The sequence below is a fragment of the Sitodiplosis mosellana genome, unplaced genomic scaffold, assembly GCF_009176505.1.
Source record: "Sitodiplosis mosellana isolate CC-2019 unplaced genomic scaffold, AAFC_SMos_1.0 Smas_scaffold_6150, whole genome shotgun sequence".
NCBI classification, from domain to species: Eukaryota; Metazoa; Arthropoda; class Insecta; order Diptera; family Cecidomyiidae; genus Sitodiplosis; species Sitodiplosis mosellana.
The window spans coordinates 3,057,270-3,076,905 of NW_022601391.1; the positions used below are offsets into that span (position 1 = coordinate 3,057,270).

At 35.7% G+C, this 19,636-nt stretch overlaps 3 protein-coding genes across 9 annotated transcripts; all 3 read left to right on the forward strand.

Annotated features, from left to right (window-relative positions):
* The first annotated feature begins 5,606 nt into the window (after positions 1-5,606).
* LOC129573887 (G protein pathway suppressor 2) lies at positions 5,607-8,893 on the forward strand. 4 transcript variants are annotated; one of them, XM_055455028.1, is made up of 10 exons: positions 5,607-6,058; positions 6,120-6,336; positions 6,406-6,496; positions 6,571-6,688; positions 7,013-7,066; positions 7,442-7,617; positions 7,723-7,838; positions 8,053-8,302; positions 8,431-8,495; positions 8,564-8,893. In XM_055455028.1, the coding sequence occupies exons 1-10, from the start codon at positions 5,953-5,955 to the stop codon at positions 8,655-8,657; spliced, it is 1,287 nt and encodes a 428-aa protein (XP_055311003.1). In that variant the 5' UTR covers positions 5,607-5,952; the 3' UTR covers positions 8,658-8,893. The 4 variants fall into 4 exon arrangements, with proteins under 4 accessions (XP_055311003.1, XP_055311005.1, XP_055311004.1 ...); XM_055455029.1 differs by having other exon boundaries at positions 5,627-6,058; positions 7,744-7,838; XM_055455030.1 differs by lacking the exon at positions 7,013-7,066.
* An 801-nt stretch (positions 8,894-9,694) lies between these two features.
* Positions 9,695-19,616, forward strand: LOC129574149 (solute carrier family 26 member 6-like). 4 transcript variants are annotated; one of them, XM_055455641.1, is made up of 13 exons: positions 9,695-10,126; positions 14,493-14,811; positions 14,886-14,947; positions 15,024-15,139; positions 15,211-15,372; positions 15,457-15,752; positions 15,827-15,938; positions 16,037-16,089; positions 17,617-17,721; positions 17,867-18,163; positions 18,264-18,440; positions 18,508-18,656; positions 18,737-19,616. In XM_055455641.1, exons 3-13 carry the CDS (start codon positions 14,922-14,924, stop codon positions 19,272-19,274), a joined length of 2,031 nt encoding a protein of 676 aa, XP_055311616.1. In that variant the 5' UTR covers positions 9,695-10,126; positions 14,493-14,811; positions 14,886-14,921; the 3' UTR covers positions 19,275-19,616. The 4 variants fall into 4 exon arrangements, with proteins under 4 accessions (XP_055311616.1, XP_055311619.1, XP_055311618.1 ...); XM_055455644.1 differs by having other exon boundaries at positions 9,697-9,799; XM_055455643.1 differs by lacking the exon at positions 9,695-10,126 and adding an exon at positions 11,206-11,271 and having other exon boundaries at positions 14,493-14,947.
* Positions 11,578-13,099, forward strand: LOC129574150 (DNA replication inhibitor plutonium). The gene is made up of 2 exons (XM_055455645.1): positions 11,578-12,398; positions 12,474-13,099. The coding sequence occupies exons 1-2, from the start codon at positions 12,188-12,190 to the stop codon at positions 12,824-12,826; spliced, it is 564 nt and encodes a 187-aa protein (XP_055311620.1). The 5' UTR covers positions 11,578-12,187; the 3' UTR covers positions 12,827-13,099.
* Positions 19,617-19,636: the final 20 nt, after the last annotated feature.

A 19,636-nucleotide genomic window follows, 5' to 3' on the forward strand; every position in this document is an offset into this window, starting at 1 on the left:
TTTGTACAGTCTGAGCGATATGTCTTGACCGCATTGACAGTTGTTGGCAATTCTGCGCCTTGTAACATATAGTCATGCTACTCACTCTATAATGCTGTAAAGAGACGTGCAATGACATTTCGAACGAATGACAAGCAACCGACTTGCGGTTGCAAGGAGCGAGTTGTGCGTTTGTATGTATTGGTTGGTATTTGAATCTGAAAGATGTTGTGCGTACAGAATGAGCATGAGCATGACGACTTTATGCGCAAATAGGTTTATCTCACTCCCGCTACATAAAATCGTTGTGTTTTTGTTCCGTACATTGTTTGGTTGGCACAACCGTTCTTGTTTCTCAGCATTATTTCTAAATGTCAATGCGGTCAAGACATATCGCTCAGACTGTACTTAAGCTTAAGTATTACGTTAAGTACGTTGAGTACGTTAAGTACATACTTAAGCTTAAGTACAAAGTTTAATTAAGTACTTAACGGTAATAATCGGTAATAACTATCATCTTAATAATTACTTATTAATCGGTAATAAGATCGATAATAATTATTACCAGTGGTATTACTCAGTAATAACACCGGTAATTACGTTGTACCTTCAGCCTTACCCAAAGAAATCAAAATTGTATTTGCTTCCTATGTATTTCAAATGTAAAAATCCCAACGGTCGAACATAGCAATTTCCGAACGAACGAACGAACAACATTTTTTTTTCATAAATTTCGAACGAACGAACGAGCAAAAAAAATAATTTTCAACTTTTCGAACGAACGAACGAACAAAATAATTTTTTACAAAACTTTCGAACGAACGAACAATTTTTTTTTATATTGTCGAACGGTCGAACGAACGTTCGAAGCCAACACTATACTGATTGTATAGCAATCGTCCATTATATTGAACACAACACCGCAAGCATTTGGACCAAAGGATTTGCTGATCAATGATTTTTACATCTTGCCAATATTTATCGATTTCGGCAAACTTCAATGAATTTGAAAAATTTACAATGCATTGGCCCGCGTTTTTATTTGTTTCATTGATCCAAGCCGGTGAAAGTACAGATAAATCTCGTGTATCATCTCCACTTGTATTGTTTTTTACATTGAAGGGCGTTGCACGCACCTTAACATTCACAATACAAACTCAATGCGAGTGGAGACGCCTTATGAAAAATGGCACAGATTGCTAGTGCTAAGGTTTATCTGTACTTTCTTTTTTCAAAATCGAATAATTGTTGCCCTTCATAATTTGTGAATTTCGCTCAATTAGACTGTAGATAATGGAAAATTCTTCATATGTGTCAAACATAGAGATTCGTTTCGATGCATTTTTCTCGGGATCATATTGCCAGAACTTCCAAGTATTTCCTAACAGTGTAGTCAGTGGAATATTCCCAGATTCCTATCGAAAATATAACATGGATATAATTGTGGAATTGTTTTTTTTTTGGTCAACCAACCGTTTTCTTGCGTTGCTCATACATGACTTTATTTACTCTATTGTCCTTGTTCAGAATGCGCTGCATTTTGCTGATATTCGGCTTGTTGTGAATTGCGGTCCAAATACCTTGGAAAGACAAAAAAACACACATAGACAAACCGAAAGCAAATGATTGAATCACAAACTTGAGTTACCCATTGTAATAATATCTGTTCCTTTTGGATCACAAAACCAGATATATAATCAATGCAATATTGTATACAGGTCGTAAAAGTTATCAAACTGATTGAACATTGCAATCGGTGTTAAACGTTTGTCACATGTTTTGCTCTTCTTTTGATCATAATACCAGAGTTTCCACGAGCATTTTGGCTGTAAATATTTTTTGGACAGATAAAATATCAGCATACACTTGAAAATTTACAATATACTTTTAGTTGTAAAATGCATATTTATATAAAATTCATAAAAAAGTACGAAGAAAATTTGCTCGGCATAATGTATGGCTTAAGCTAATGAAAATGTATCAATACACTTCTTGAAAAAACACTTGCAAAATGAACAAATTAACACACTGAAAAATATATGAGTAGGTAATTAGATAGGACGTTTTGTCGACCACAAAAGGTTCACTATGTTTTAAATAATTTTTATGGTTTGATTTGAACCAGGGCAATGGCTAACATTTACTTGCCTTGATTACGTCCATTTCGAAAAATGTTCTTTGCCGTGCGGAGTATTTGCAAAGACTAAATCTTCTAAAATCATTACATTACGTTCAGCAAACGCATTCACATACAATAATTCGCATAACTGTTCAATGAAACACGTGGTCGCACCGGCACCCAAATATTCTGGAAATACACCACTCGCATCGGCAATTGCCATTGAGCTCGTGTACTATGTTGATTGGTTGGTGTTAACGCATTGCCGACACAATAGATGTTGATGCTAAAATTTGGTGCTCGTTGCTCGCACACACTACACTGGAGCACTTGCATACTAAATCCGCCAAAATTCTACGAACTGAACTGACTCCGTCTGTGTGGCGCCTGCGGTCAGCTGATCACCACATAGAATGTTGTTGTAATATTTTCTCACAGCTAATGTAATACAACAAAAAACTGTTTAGTTGATAGCGGGCGCTACACAGTAAGAACAAAGATTAAGTTCAATGAATTTTGGCAGATAGTGTTTAACACCAACCGTATGCATATCATACTATCTGTAATTGCTTCTCCATATACCGGCAATTTAGCAATGGCTACAAACCGCTGACGCACATATGACATACAGTCACTGGTTCAGTTCAAGGAACAAAAGTACATTACCATATCATATGTGGTGCATGTAAGGTCTGTTGTATTTCTTCTTAGTGTCACCGCTGAACTCGATATCATTGTCTTGCGATGCACGTTTTGCACCTTGTCCTTTTACAGTAAAATAAACATACCGTCTCTCGGTTATGAGACGAACATGGGACACAGTGTGATTTATTGAAAAATCATACGCAACAAAGTAGTTTATTCATTATCATGATTTTTGATTTTAGGCGTTGTTCTCTCTCACTCCAATTTGATCTTTTCCCCCTTTCGACACACAATTTGTAGTTAATTCATTTGCTTCCGGGATTCGTTTCCCATTTGGATGGGTACACCATCACATCCAAAATTACGACCAATTTAATTTCGGTAAGTGCTTCTCATGTGCTTTTCATTTGACAAAAGCGATTCAAATTTAATTAATAAAGGAATGTTTCATCTCAATGGTGGATGCTCTCTAGTAGAGAGTGTGATTGCATACGTGTTGAAGCAGCATTCATGTCTCTGAGAGGAGGAGGCAATCGAATGAAAGGTAATTAAATTGAAATCGTATATTATTTGTACGTGTTCACCGTTCATATTTTGCAGCGTCTGACTGAAAGTTTCATGCGCACATATTTTTCTCAACGAATAATGAGAGTTAAATTAGTGATTATATCAGTCGTGTGAATTTATGTGACATTTGATGTGTTGAATATGATTTTCCATTTGACGTCATTATCACTTGAGTGCATTTTGGGTTAATACCTAACGCATGTGAGATCCCGAATGCAATTTTTTTCTCTGAAAATATGAGCCTATTCCAAAAGGTGCAAAAGTTTGGGGCACCTAACAATTTAAATACGTATCGAATAAATACTGTGGAGTTGCTCCACTAACCAAAATCATATCCGAACACGAGTTTTTATTAAACATTTACTTTTAGTACAAATCGTAATCAATAAATGTTCAGGGGTTAGTATTAATGAAAACGTCCCACTTCCGTTGGTACAACCAATCCTTTGTTGCATTTTGTGTATTTTGTTGAAGTTTTGTCATCAGCAATTTTTTCCCTACTGGTTCCAACGAATTCACCTGAAGCAAAAAAAAAACAAAGAAATGTACTTTTTCTCAACCTGGAACGCCTCTGTACTTTGGAAAACTTTACCATGTCAATACTTGGCTGTTCGAATCATCGAATGGAAAATTTCTATGGCAATCGCACACATTCATTCAATTAAATAACTTTTCGTCTTTGTCACAATCGTGACGATTGAATCCTCACCACATTCGTCGTAAATGAAACCGGAAAAACTACGACTTCCTTATTATGTGTTGTGTGCGCTATGCAGTCATCATTCGAGAGGACCCAAATAAAAAGAAACTCGAAATAAACCATTTCGTTCCATTCAATTTACGTCGTGCAAGGTGTTCAATAAGTTACAGTTAGTTTATACATTAAATTGATGCCATATCTTTACCTTTTGCTCGATTAAACTCGATGGTGCATGCTGTTGTTTAATTGCAATTGGATCGGTGAAAAATAATATGACACAATTTCAAATAGTTTGCAGTGAACTCACACACTATTCCCCCGAAGCGTTTTTTTCTTTTGTTCTTGTGTTCGTGTTGTTCACATTTAATGGATGAACGTAGGAAGAAAGAGAGCAAGGGAGTAAGAGAATTGGATGGAAAAAGAGTCAAAGAGTGGGGCTTTACCGCATCACAGAAAGCAAATAAATTTCACATGAAATGCGCGTACGAAATCAGACCGAGAGAAAATATATAAAGAGAAGGAAAAAATATCAATCGAGCAAATATATACATATATTGTGTGTGGGCAGTGGTGTGATACTTAAAGATGGTGTAAAAAATGAGCGCATGAACAGCTATAACGCCAAAAACTCTCTTTAAACCCGTCAATCTGAGACAAATTTATCCATTTTGATCCGATAAAAGCACCAATCGACTCTAATACATGCAAACCTGTTGGCATTTATAGTTACCCTGTGTGTCACTCGACTCAAAATCTTCCCCCCCCATCTCTTACTGCTGCCGTTGCATAAGATATACAATAAACGCGGGATGCTGAACTGGCCTGCTGTTGTTAATGATTGCGTCAATCATATGGCAATTTCTTGATTGGCTTTTCCAAACTCTCACATGCTAAACTTGGCACATTCAAATCAATCGTTAATTAGAAAATGGTATCGTTCACGTGTTGTAACGTAGCAATTCGAGACGGTTACGTATTAAATGGATGAGATTATCGGATTTTAACGAAACAATTAATTATAAAGTTTCTTATCAAAATCGATTTCTCTAATTGAAATCTGATTCGTATTGATTTTCAATTATGTTGATTGATGAATCGTTACTGCATAGAGAAAACTAAACAGCAAACGTTATCTTTTCAATTCTCATTCGCGTGAATACAAAATAAAATCAATTAAAGCCAAACACAAATCTTTTCATTTTATCATTATTGCCTTATCTTTGGCTTCGGCATTATGTGTGTGCATTATTACGTATTTCCTCAATCGAGCAAATGATTCATTGGAAATTGGTTCACCGTTCATTTCAATTCTATTTCTTGTGCTTTTTTCCTGGTGGAAAACTTCGAAATCAAGCTTGATTTTACGTGCTTATGGAAATGACTCATCATTGTACCAAATGTTGAATGAATTCAATCTCAAATTAAAATTTCTTTCAATAAAAAAAACAACAAAAATAAACGGAGAAAATTGCAATTTAAATTCATTTACGGGCCGATAACACAGACCACGATTGATATAATTGGTCGATAGTGAAGATTTCGTACACTGAAGCGTTGGTAATGTTCGAAATTCGAAATGTCATCAAGTCGCTAGCTGTGTCGCTATGTGTGTATGCAGAACAAGAAATGAAAAGAAGAAGAAGAAGAAGAAGAAGAAATGAAAGAAAGAAGTGACAGAAACTGAAATAAGTAAAAAATCATCATTGTGTGGCATTTATTTGGTGCATTGTATATTATAGACGCTCCCAATAAACGCAATATTTTTCGTCATTAATATTCATTCTGTTTTGTTCAAGTGTCTCACTGTACGATTCGATCGATCAAAGTGAGATTTCTGACTAGAACGAATCAGCAAATATCAATCGGAGCCGATTGATATCAACATTTTTTTTTGGAAGAGTTTTCATACGATTTTATAATTAGTGCCAAAAAGTATTTGAAAATGCCAGCCGCCACGGAGCAACCGGCGGCTAAAAAGGAACGAGAGGAACTGCTGTGGCAGTCTCTCAAGGAGCATGTAATGAGAGAGCGACAAAAAATCAAAGAAGGTGCGTATTCATTGTTTCAATCAAAACACCCAGATACATGTTACATCTTGCATTTACACAGAACAAGAGGCTGAAGTAGAAGAGGAACGTTTGCGCAAAGAGCGAGAGGAACGTGATCGACAAGATGCAATGACATTGGGAGAAACAAAGGAACAAATTCAAATTCTCAACACACGACTCAAAGAATTGCGGAACGAGAAGCAGCAATTGTTTTTACGATTGAAAAAAGTACTGAACGAAGATGAAAACCGGAAGAAACAGCAGCAACAAAAGGATAGGTAAGACGGAAAATATTCCGCTCATAGATGTGATGAGGAATTATAGAAAATGATAATGATTTTTTGTAGTGAGATGTTTGCATTGCAAAGCATTGTCCAGCAACAAGGGTCACATCAACAAATTTTTTTGCCACCGCGTGCACCACAGCTGATGCAAAAGGTATGATTCATTTACTGATATATGCAATTCGATTGAACATTATGTAACGAAACAATATTCAATTGCACACCTAGTATTTGCAAAGTGGTCCACCGCCGATGAGTGCAACACCACCAAACAAACGTGGCCGAAGTCCATCACCAACGCCACAATACTATAAGACCAACAATCCACCATACCCGCCCAGTCAAAGTAAGTTTTTTTTGGGGGAGGATTCATCAAAGACATTCTTGATGACATCACTGGTCAATGAACAGTGGTCATCGTTCACCCACAAATAATCATCAAAATTTCGTATGTTGAACACACAAAAACTAGGCAAATTTTGATTTCTTTACGGCATTTCTTCTTAAAATTCGGCTTTTTACAAAATTGATTATTCGATTTGCATTGAAATGAATGAATTTGATTGGTTTAACGTATGCAAATCGAGATAAATGCTGTACGTTTTAATGGTATGTTCGCACAATGATGAAACAAAAGAATAAAAAAACAAACAAACGCTTATTTTCACAGAACATGAGGATGGCAGACGAGGCGGTGAAATTGCTCGTACTGTCTTATGGAACAGTGAGTTTATTTTTCTTCCAAAACAATTGTAAAACTTATTATTTTTTCTCTGTGGGGTCCAAAACAAAACATACACATACATACGCACATAAATCCTTCTGTAAAAAAGATTTTACAGAAACCAAACACAAACAATCAAACCACACTCACCCGCAAAGTTGCACTTTAAAATTTATTTTTAAAAAATGCTCACAAGCAAACATTTCACACACCTTATTTGGCATTTGTAATTTTTATTTTATCCGCCCAATGATTCTTTATCCCTTTTGGCCCATTTGCACATTCTTTACCCGCCAAATGTTTTGTCCCGCTATGGCGTAGTCGTTTTCTGCATATATACCGACCAGATTCATCATTTGTTGATTGTTTTTGCAGAGCCAACGTACCAGAATCCACCGGGAACACTTTATTATCCGTCCAATTCACAAGATTCACGGCAGTCGATCGTGTATCCGGCTTATGCACCGAATATGAATATTCCAATGATTTCATCATATCATCCAGAGTTAACGCAACAACAAGCTCAATCACAAGCTTTGTCGTCAGAGCAGGTACATTTTTTGCGTGCGTTTTTGTCCGTTCGAGTTCGAATGGCATTGATTTTTTACGGTTGATTTGAAAAAAAAACACACTAAAACAAAATGTGATCCGAATAGTCACAGCAACAATCGTCTCAGGTACAATCTCAGGCGCAACATCAGTCGCAGTCGAATCAACAGCCCACGTCTCAGTCGTCGAATACATCACACGATAAGGGAAAACCGTTGCAAAGGTAAAGCCTCATACCTACAATAACTATAAATATGAAAGATAAATTATAAGTCGTACAGTTCATCGACGCATATTTTTCTCGCCAAAGCAATTCGTGCTTAAGAAAATTTTGACTTTATATCGCTTTCACAACTAAAATAACAAATCATTTCATAAACGATTTGATCAGTCAGCAATCAATCGAATAATATTCATAAAATTTCATCGTATTTCAGTGTTTCACAACATTCACAACATTCACAATCACAAAAGATACAGCAACAGTCAAGCCACGGCGGTCCACCGCCACCTCATAAGCCACATGCCCAACAGATTTCGTTGGAGAAGCTGAACGAGCGCGGTTATCATTTGGAGAAGCAGCAACCACCACCAGTGCAACAATCGACTCACATTTCCGAAAATATGTATCGCATGCCAATGTCGTTGTCATCGGGAATGCTCACAATATCGCCACAAAATCAACAGGTGCGTATCAGGTCAAGACAGGAAAAAAAAACTCAACATCAATTTATTCATTTGAAGAAAAAAAAACAATGAAAAATGTTCACGAAAAATACAATTTTCTTCTTTTTATTGGAAATATAATGTTTCAGCAAATTCAAAATATGAAGCCAAGTGGAAGCATCACACAAGGATACATGACAACAAATAACACAATGTGAGTATTTTCAAAATGGATGCAAGAAATAATTGCAAGCAACTAAGTCATGTTTTTTCTTCTTCAAGTAATCGTGCACCGCCGTCAGCTTCACACCAGCAGCCTCCACAATCGCAACCAGCTTCAATGCCGCCAATGCATTATCAACGTCACCGCTACTAGGCTACGAGCAAATTGAATGAAAATTTATCAACACCGCGTAGATTCACTACACTCGAATGAAATGAAATTTAAAAAAAAACAATTATTAAGACATAAAGGGAACCACAATGCAAACAATATTTGCATGTAGCCTGTGACGTGTTGTGATTTCATAATATGCTAGATAATGGATTCGATTAGCGGAAACAAAACATAGGCATAAATTCGAATAAATACTTTATTGAACGAATCACAAATTGATTGTTTTGATTTTGAACTGTTTATGAATATTTCAGTGAATGGTATTTATAGTGCGGTAAATTGTCCGGTCTGTGGTGAGACTATGACATTTTAACTTGGTCGATGGATAATATTGGTGATAAATGGTATTTATCGACGTAAAATTGAAAGCATTCGAATCGATACTAAAACTGAAGGCGGAGGGAGAGAGAAGGAGAGAGAGTGAGACAGAGACAATTTAGAACATCGAAAATGGAAAGCAATTCGAAAGATAGCTCGAACGAATTTCACACTAGTATCTATTGTGTGGAACAAAATATTTGAAATTCAAAGCCAATCGAAACCTCACCAATACATTCTCATGCGCACACAGCTGATCCAAAACATACACAAGCACACATGGCAAGGCATGATCGCATGCCCGTGTATTCGGCAATTCGACAATGTGATTATCTTTTTTATAGATTTCATCTCTTTTCGATTGTAAAGTAATATCGTTTTTAAGCAAAATTTCCAATAATATTCCATTTGATATTATTTTTTAAAAAAAATTCGGGTTCACATCATCTGTTTATGTTTCTGAAGAAAATAATCGATTAATTAAATGCTATCGATATCATGAACCCCATTGATGATTGATTTGTTGACTTCGCGATTATAGTTTACGTAAATTTTTTGTTGTTATTCTTTGTAGAAATGAAATTATGTCATATCATATCATATGAAACTATACACATTAATAGTGCTAGCTTACTTACACATACAAAGGCACAAGCGGGAACATTCATTATAACAGGAGCACAAATCAAATGTTCGATTCAGTGTTGCGCATGTCATTGAGAAAGAGTCTAGTGTCAAATTGTCTCTCAAACAATAACAATCGAATTTCTTTGAAACACGTAGTCGTTGACGTACGGTCTCAGGTTGGTGCATAATATCCAGGTGTATTTCAAAATTCGCGATTAATCCACCGCTTATTTTTGCTTTGAATTCTCAAACAATCCCCATCGAATCGATTGTGAACAATTTCGATAACTTTTTTCAATTCAAATTAGATGGTGTTAACCCGCGACTCACTCACATATTTACCATCAGAAATTAGTAATGAAACGAAATGAGTGCTAAATCATTTAGTGAAATTAATTTAGTTCGGGGATACATATTGTTGTTGTTTATTTAAATCAATGTTTAAAATGTGCGTTATAGATTTACATTTAAATGAAAAAGTTGCCATTAATTGCGTTGAGAAGGTGCGTATTTTTCGACTGTTTGTGTTTGCATTTAAATTTTGCCGTTGAATGCATCAATGATCATAAATTAGCGTTTATTTCGAACGATTTTCCGATGTAAATCAATTGATATTTGAATGAGCTTCCTTTATACCATAGAATTGTCACCCACAAATACTCAATACACCGCATGGAATTTTAAGGAAAAATGTAGCTCTTTCATTCATTGATAAATGAACTTGAGTAGAGTAGTGTGTGAATCTGACCGTTGCTTTTGAAATTATGTACAAACTCGCACATGCGTGCAATTCTATTTCTTAGTTGTAGATCGAGGCTGAATGTTGTTTGTGACCTTCAGCGTTTCGATCTTACTAGCATAGCATAGGAATTGTGATACACATTAAAACATATGTGTATACATAAAAGAAAACGTCTAACAACATATGATCGGAAACATATATACTTCCGACGAATGTCAGCGAAACACACCGTTTCTCTACTCTCTGGCTAATGTAATACAGTGAACTGCAACTTACGCTATGAACTCGAACGGAAAATATATATGTGATACAATGTAATTAGGTGCTGTGTGACTTCAGAAATTCATTTTTTCAAGTGCTAATTAAACTCGACAACGATCACAATTCAATTTCCAGTGAACACAATAAATGTACATGTGTCACTTTTTTTCCGATCATTTTTTTATATACCAATATTAGTAGTGTCTTTTTGCTTATATTCATGCATAAAGTCGAAATGTTATAAGAAATTCTCACTGAATTGAAATCTGGTTTTCATTCAAAATGATGTATCCATTCGGCTAAAATTATGACATTTATCTCTCCATTGTCATTTTTTTATTCGTTTTGCGAGATTTTGTTGTTGTCGAAATTTAAAACAAAAACATGTTTTCTGGATTGAAAAAGGTCATCAAAAACAGAAAAAAAAAAATCAAGCAAACACTGATACACCGGATTGATGATTATTCAACGAATAATAACCATTGACCACCTTGTATGTTAATAATTGATGCTATTATTTCAAACTACAATTATAACCAATACGTATCCATTGTCAATCCATTTACAAAAAAACAGTTGACAGTAAGCAAAAACCGGACACACACACACATACGAGATAACAATTGAACTGCTGTATTAGAAAAGGTAGTAAACTGATTTGCAAAAACCATATTGGATTTAGTGGTTGCTGGTTATTTCCTATGAATCCGAATTTCCGAGTAATTGTGTGCCCCCAAAGAAAACTGGAAAAAACGATAATTATACAAACATTGCCAGTTTAATTTGCAACGAACATATAGAGAGAGAGAGAGAGAGAGAGAGAGAGAGAGAGAGAGAGAGAGAGAGAGAGAGAGCGGGAGAGCAGAATGTCAATATTAGTTCGGTGAATGCAGTAGCCAAATTGAGTAAATAGACATAAACTTTTTCTTAGACATTTTACTCAACACTCTAAATCAAGATATCAGTCAAAAACGCAACCAATGGCCACAATGCAAAATCTGTTCAACGCTTTCATGTCCGTGCTTAATCGCATACATTCCCAATTTTTATGCCGACGATACTCTATGTACTACAAACATTATTTCTCAATTTGAAAACTAACCATTCAACAAATGTATATGAAATACCGGCTTATGTGTATTTAGCCAGTTGCAATCTGACCACCCAATAAGAATTGATGTGAAACAAAAATGTGACAATGTCAAGAAATCGGTGTAACGACAGCACCTTCTTGACAACATGCTACTGTTCTCATTTGCCCGTTAATCATTCAGTTAATAATTACCGTTTGCAATGTAACCAACGTACTCTGTCTCGGCTTAAGTACATTTCAACTCAACACATTTCTTCGGACGAAAACCAAAACGATTGCGGTTATAATTCTGAATAGTTTGACACCAAATTTCATAATTTTTCTTTCGAAATTCAGCAATAATAAATATAAAACAAAGAAAATAACTATTTACACGTGATCCCCTGCACATTTACAACGAAACAAAAATTAGTGAAATTGCTTGATAACAATTTGTTGAAATAAAATTCCGATACAAAGAATACCACAATGGAAAGCATTTGTCATCATGTGTTTGGATTCATTTTACGCAACGATTTGATTGGTTTGCAAACAGTGTTGAAGAAAAATCCAGATGCATTAGAATACAACGACCGATTCTCAAACACTCCATTGCTCTATGCGTGTTATTGCGGTCGAAGTCAAATCGTCAGCTATTTGCTTGCACTGGGTGCTAATCATCAGCGTATAAATGTTTTTGGTAAATATCCCGTAATCACATGATATCCAATCGAATCAATACAACAAATTTCGTTTATCCGTTTTGCTATTCAAGGTCAAAATGCATTGACATTGGCTACATATTCCGGTAATATTGAGACGTGCAATATGATTCTCGCTCATTTTGATTTCAATGAATTCAATTCAACTGGGATATTGTCACCGTTATGTGTGGCCACACTCCAAGGGAATACCGCCATTGCAAAATTCTATTTGACTTTGGAAATGCCAACCGAAAATCCATTTGATTGCTCAAGTGAATCGATCCATGGCGTTTGCCCAATGCAATTAGCACATTTCAAAGGCGACATCAACATGATAAATTTACTACGGCCGAGACATCAATTGCATATGCTTAAAAACACCACAAATTCATTAAGACCATATCATCCGAATCGAATTCAATAATAATCAGCTGTTCACTTGTGCTGCATGATTTATGTTTGGACCAACGAGAATTTTCCATCAATGCCGTAATTACGCAATTTGTAAAAAAAAGACGACGATTTCCACTTTATACCAATAAAATTTCAATCGGCATTTTAATTGAACATATGACAAACGCATACAGTCGCGCAATTGTATTAATTTAGACGAATAAAAATAGGTTAAACAAGGCATTGAATGCTAAACATTGTAAAGATAATTTTGAAAACAAACTTCCTTTGTGCTGAGACAAAACAATGCTTGTTTTTTTTTCTCTCTCACTCTCACTTTTTTTTCTGTCAACAATGATTCACCCGATTTTCGCCTGAACGATCTAATTGGTGCAATTGATGAAGCGACAATGAGTCTGGTAATAATGGTGTAAACAATTATCACGCAAAATCCGACTTTTCGTCACAATTTTCAGTACATTTCCATTACATTCACTGCACTGCTGATAATTAGGTGGTATAAAAGGGTTCTAATCCAAAGTTTTCCGTTCAGTTCTTATTCAGACTGAAAAGTGTATATTTTATCTTTGGAAAAATTATTCTTTTTTCTCTCGTTTTTTCTCGACATAGATAGAAATTCGGTTATAAAATCAAATTAACTGCCGATGTATGTATAACTAAAAAAAATGCAAATATGGATCGAACTAATCGAAGTAAATTGTTCACCATAATAAATTGCTATTCATTGCTTAAAAATGGCTGTGCAGCCGAACATTCTGACAAGTATTTTTGCGTCAGCGATTAATTCGGCCAAATCTTTCTTGTTTCTGTATCTAAAACATCATGTCACACTCAAGCGGAATTGATAATTGGTAGAATTGAACAATTATGACAAGCCAATTGTAAGAGAGCATGAGATAAAATCAGTATCATGTCAAATCACAACTTCGAACTATCAACCATCGTTATCAGTGAATGTGCTTTCTAAATTACATGCTTAATGGTTGTGCGTCAATGTATGCGCTAGAACGATTCTAAAAAAAATTAGAACTATTTGCGTGACTGAAAATGGTGAAGCCATTTTTGTCATATTTTTTTTATTGGGTTCTCATTTTACACAATTTGATTATCTCAATTGAATTTGCGTAGATTGCATCAGATGTCGTGTTTATTTCGTTTTTATGTCGGAAAATCTCATTTTTTCAGTACATATGTTGTTTCCCGTATATTACGACACATCGCTTTTGAATGATTAAGGAACAAAGAATAATCGTCAGTGTTTTTTTTTGTGAAATTGTAGGTTTTTGAACTTCGGTTTCATTTCTTTGCGTTATCATATTTTATCGTACAAAGAAAAAAAAATCGAAATGAGTTGACAGTCTGGTTGTAATTGTAAACAAACATCGTAAAACCACTTTAGTCAGCGCCAATAATTGTTGCTCGACGTCGTTCGATCGATGCGAGGGAATCTTATTTGAATCGCATGTGTGTGTGCATCTATTTTGTATAATGTTGCGGTCACACGTGTTTGATTGATGTAATCCCCATTTTATTCAATTGCATCACAAATTTAATGCGGATATTTATTTTGGAAAAAATTCTTTTTTTTAATACTAATGTTTATATACTCATTTTTTTCTTTTTCATGTCAACGTTTTGTTCTCTCTGATTACCCGTTATCTGTATTTATGACGTAGTGATCGAAATGCGCTCGATTGTACGTTACACAGATTAAACACATCAATTTCAACAAGATTATTAATTGAGCAATCGAGCACACTTTTGCTTCAACTTGTGCAACCCATTGTATAAACTCGATTCGTATGTACTGGATCGGACATAATTGGATGTGATTTTGGTTGGCTGCCACCGTGAAAGAGAAATTAAGACCAATTATTCTGTGTGATATATCCCAAAAATGAGGCGAAAAATCTTCAAAAATTAGGAAAAACACACAAGAAACGAGGGACATCTAATCGACAGATTTTGTCGATCGGCGGTTCCACTAAATAGCTAGTAGCGTAACATAAACATTTTGTTGGATTTTTTTCTTCTTCTAAATTACCCACACATTTACCATTTTACTGCAGTACTTTTATAACAATTAATTATTGCGTCAACAAACTATGGATGAAACGAACCATAATGACAAGTGAGTAAAACGTAGAAAAGTGGTTTTTGACCGTTTGTTTGATGTCTTTATTCTTTTTCTGTTTCTCACTTGAAAGGAATCAAGGGAACAAAGAATACACACATTTACCGCTTTATTCGGTAGAACGATCGGTGGTGAGACTAGAAGAATTGGCAGAACAAAGTGGATATCAGGAACGAGCACAACGAAACTGTAGGTCATTGTCATTTTATGCAATTTGGCCATTAAGCGATTAACTATTGAATATTTTTTCTCTTCTTCAGATACCATTAACGTGAGGAAGTTTTGCGATAATTTCAGTTTCATACAGTTTTTGCTGAATTTAATTCCCGTGCTAAGATGGCTCCCAAAGTATTCAGTGAAAAACAATCTCGCCGGCGACATATCAGCTGGTATCACGGTGGCTGTGATGCATATACCACAGGGTATTTACACTTGTGACACGTGTGCTATTACGTCAGTTTAATTGAACAGTGTCTTGTTGTTGTTGTTGTTCTTATGCTGTCTAGGCATGGCGTACGGTTTACTTGCCGGTGTGAGTCCAAGCTCTGGTTTATACATGGCAGTTTTCCCAACTATAGTTTATTTTATATTTGGCACCTCGAGACATATTTCTGTAGGCACGTTGTCTGTTATTAGTCTTATGACTTTGAAAGTTGTTCATACGTATGTACCGGATAAGGCGACGGTATTATCGAATACAAACACAACGGCACCATTATCGATAGCTACAAATGCATTAGGTGACCAATATACAAGTATACAGGTTGTTACAGCGTGTGCCTTTATGTGTGGTATACACCAGGTATTTTATTTATTGGACTCGTATATGTTTTGAACCGATTCTCTTATTTACTATTGTATCATATTTTGTTGCAGATTTTAATGTCTTCTTTTCGACTCGGAAGTTTAGCTAGTTTGCTCAGCGAACCTCTTGTCAATGGTTTCACAACTGGTGCAGCCGTTCATGTTACCGTTAGCCAACTTAAAGGTTTTATTGCTTGAAATCCCCCGTACCTTTGTAATAATAATAACATTTAATTTCATTTTTTTCATGTCACCGTTCCGTTGTCCAATCACCCGTTAAAGACTTATTTGGTATCCAAATATCAAGACGCCAAGGGGCCTTCAAAATTATTTATGTAACTGTTCAAAATTATTGTCATTCACTTCACGACCATTCCACACCAAGTGTAACATAAATTGCAGATGACCTCTCCGATTTCGCTCAAACTTGGTGTATAAACTTCTTATGGCCAAAAACTCGCTAAGCCAAAAAATTAGGGTGACCTTCCCCACCTGATGAAAAGTTAGGGTGACCCAAATTTTGAAAAAAATGAATAATGGCACTTTTTGACTTTTTTACATTAGAAAATTGTGGTACAAACTTTCAAAACTATATGCTCGGTTGGATAGATAATCGATGGGGCTACAAAAAAGTCCACTACGACAACCCCATCCGGGCTCATCCAAGCTCTGAAAAGTGGGTTCAAAGTATAAAAATGGCAAACTCTTTTTTGACGTGAAATTTTTTTTTCGATTTTTTTGGCTTAAAACTGGGCCCACCTCAAATTCTTGAGTTTTTCGATATTCCCCAACTATCCGCCACCTCATATTTTATGAGAAAAAAATTCGCTGTTTTCACCATTTACCATTTTTTCATGGTTTTTGGACTACTTATTTTTTTTTCACACCAAATAGGTGGTCTGACACTGGTGAAGTGTCCTGATAAAATTCTCGCCAGACTCCAGCGAATCAAAAAATAATAATGTTTTGGGTTGCCCTCCCCTTTGGAAGGGAGGGGGAGGCTAAAAACTCGAAAAATCACCGAAAATCACTATTTTAGGGCAAAAACAGGGCAGAAACCCGCTTTTAGCCCCAAATCACTATAATATTCGGAAACCGCGTAGAAAATTCTACTTACGCGTAGAACATTTTAACTTGATCAAACCCTTCCTTCTGCCCCAAATCGAGGTCGGCAGTTTGAAAAATCATGCTCCTGCAAGTATGCAACCATTTTTAACTGCTTCTACGGCACTAGCACTGGTGCGGTGTGTTCCTAAAATGTAGCGCTTGATGTCTAGTTTCTTGTGGCATATAACATGTTTCATTTATATGGTTCAAATTTGGCATTTGGGAGGCTAATATTGAAGAAGAAGGTGAAAAAATCGCATAATCTCACCACAACTGCCCAAATCATGGCAATGGACCTCATTTTTGGCCACAAACGATTGCATTTTCGAATTCTTCGTCGAAAATTAGCCTAAGAATGACCTGTTTAAAATTGAATCAAGACTTCAAATGATACTCATATTGATGCTGCAGATTAAAAGTCCAACCACATGCTAACAGCTTATTTCAGTATATTTGGACACTCGATCTCCCGAGTTATATTTGAAGTAATGGCAAGGTTCAAAAAGCATCTTGGATTGACCATTCTTAGGCTAATTTTCGACGAAGAATTCGATTTTTTTCAATATTTGGGTCACCCTAACTTTTCATCAGGTGGGGAAGGTCACCCTAATTTTTTGGCTTTGCGAGATTTTGGCCATAAGAAGTTTATACACCAAGTTTGAGCGAAATCGGAGAGGTCATTTGCAATTTTTGTTACACTTGGTGTGGAATGGTCGTTCAGAATTTTAATATAAAATTCGTTGATTGTTTTGCAGACTGTCGTAGATTGCATATACCAAATCCCCAATTCTAATATCACCACCGTCATATTGTCCGGCAGTATAATTTTGTTCATGGTGATTATGAATGAAATATTCAAAGTGAGTTTATTTTTGTACGTTGAGATAATATTGAAATGTGGCTTCATTGTCCGTATCTATTTGCTTGAGCATCCCTTCACAAATTACACGCTTCCAATCTATTACTGTGCTAACGGTTTGGCTTCGATACAATCACTAATTTCAGCCACGATGTTCAAAAATCTGCATGTTCCCCATACCCGCCGAATTAATCGCGGTAGTAGGTGGTACATTGATATCCAGTGTATTCGATCTAGGCAATGAGCATAATGTCAAACTAGTCGGTCACATACCCATGGGACTGCCACATCCCATAATGCCACCCGTAAAACTGCTCTGGTTAGTCGCAATCGACTCAATTGCCATTGCCATTGTTAGTTACACGGTTACTATTTCGATGGCTATGATTTTTGCAAAGAAACAAAACTATGAAGTACGGCCGAACCAGGAGTTGTTGGCCATGGTGAGTTTTTTTTTCAATTATCGCAGAAAAAACGATTTCCTTATTTTTTCTGCTTCGGCATTGCTACTATATAATTTTCAATTAATTTTTTTTTTTTCAGGGACTATCAAACATTGTTGGCGGCATGCTGTCATGCGTTCCAAACGCCACTTCTCTATCGCGTTCACTAATTCAGGAACAAACGGGGGGTCGAACTCAAATCGCTTCCGTTGTCTCATCGTTTCTTATTCTTATTATACTGATGTGGATAGCACCATTTTTTGAAGATTTGCCCAGAGTAATAATCATGATCATTGAGATATAATTGCTACGATTAACAACTGCCCTGTTTTCCATTTTTCCAGTGTGTGCTATCGGGAATTATTGTGGTCGCTCTAAAAGGAATGTACACACAGGCGCTTCAATTAAAGCGATTCCATAAGGAGAGCAAAATTGAGTCATTCACTTGGTTTGTGACATTCTGGGCTGTTGTGTTAGTTGACGTAGATATCGGGTGAGTCGATACACAGAAAACTAATTACCAGATGAACAAACGAAAAGTTCAATATTTTTTTTCTATCGCCTTTTTCTCAGACTTGTTTTCGGCATAGGTTGCTCACTGTTAGGAATTTATATCAAAGGTTGGCGATCGTCATGTGCTCTGTTGGGTGCAATAGATAATAATACGGGACTTTATGTGAATATTGAAACGCACAAAAAAGCTGTTCAATTGCCGAACATAAAAATTTTCCAATATATTGGTGCTATAAATTTCGCCTCGGCCAGTTCATTCAAACGATTGTTGTACAAAAAGGTTGGCGAATTTCGGCCAAAAACCACCGAATTGAATGGGACGGATGGCGATGATGTCTTAAAAAAGCTACAGCCACACGCAATTATTGTTGACCTGTCATGTGTGTCGCACATCGATGTGGCAGCGTGTAAGGTGTTTGCTGAAATTCAAACTGATTTACTTTTATCGAATACTGTTATGTACTTAAGTGGTCCAAATGATCGTTTAGTAGACACAATCAGGTATGCTGAAGTGTTGTCAATAGGAAAATTTTCGGTTTTTCCAACAATTCATGACGCGGTCCTGTTCTTTCGAAGTTCATCAGCTGATAATATCTAATTGAAATCTTTTTTTGTTGAAAAGCGATTAAAATACGAATCTTGCTCCAGAAGTTTATTGGAACTTTTTGGATTATTTTTTTACTATAATTAAATTATTTGGTATAACTTGTTGAACCGATTTTCGGACGAAAAAAAAATCAATGATTCATCCACGTTCACTATTCCATTTGTAAGCATATTGTTGAAAAATTGAAAGAAGTTCGAATTGAGTTAATTCATTTTGTTTTTGTTTTGTGATAACAACAGCAGTAGTGAAATAAATAGTGCAAATCTGTTACAGCCAAATATTTTTTGAACAATACAGGTTATTTTTATTCGTACTGGATACGAAACATACAAACTGATTTTTATTTAATTTAT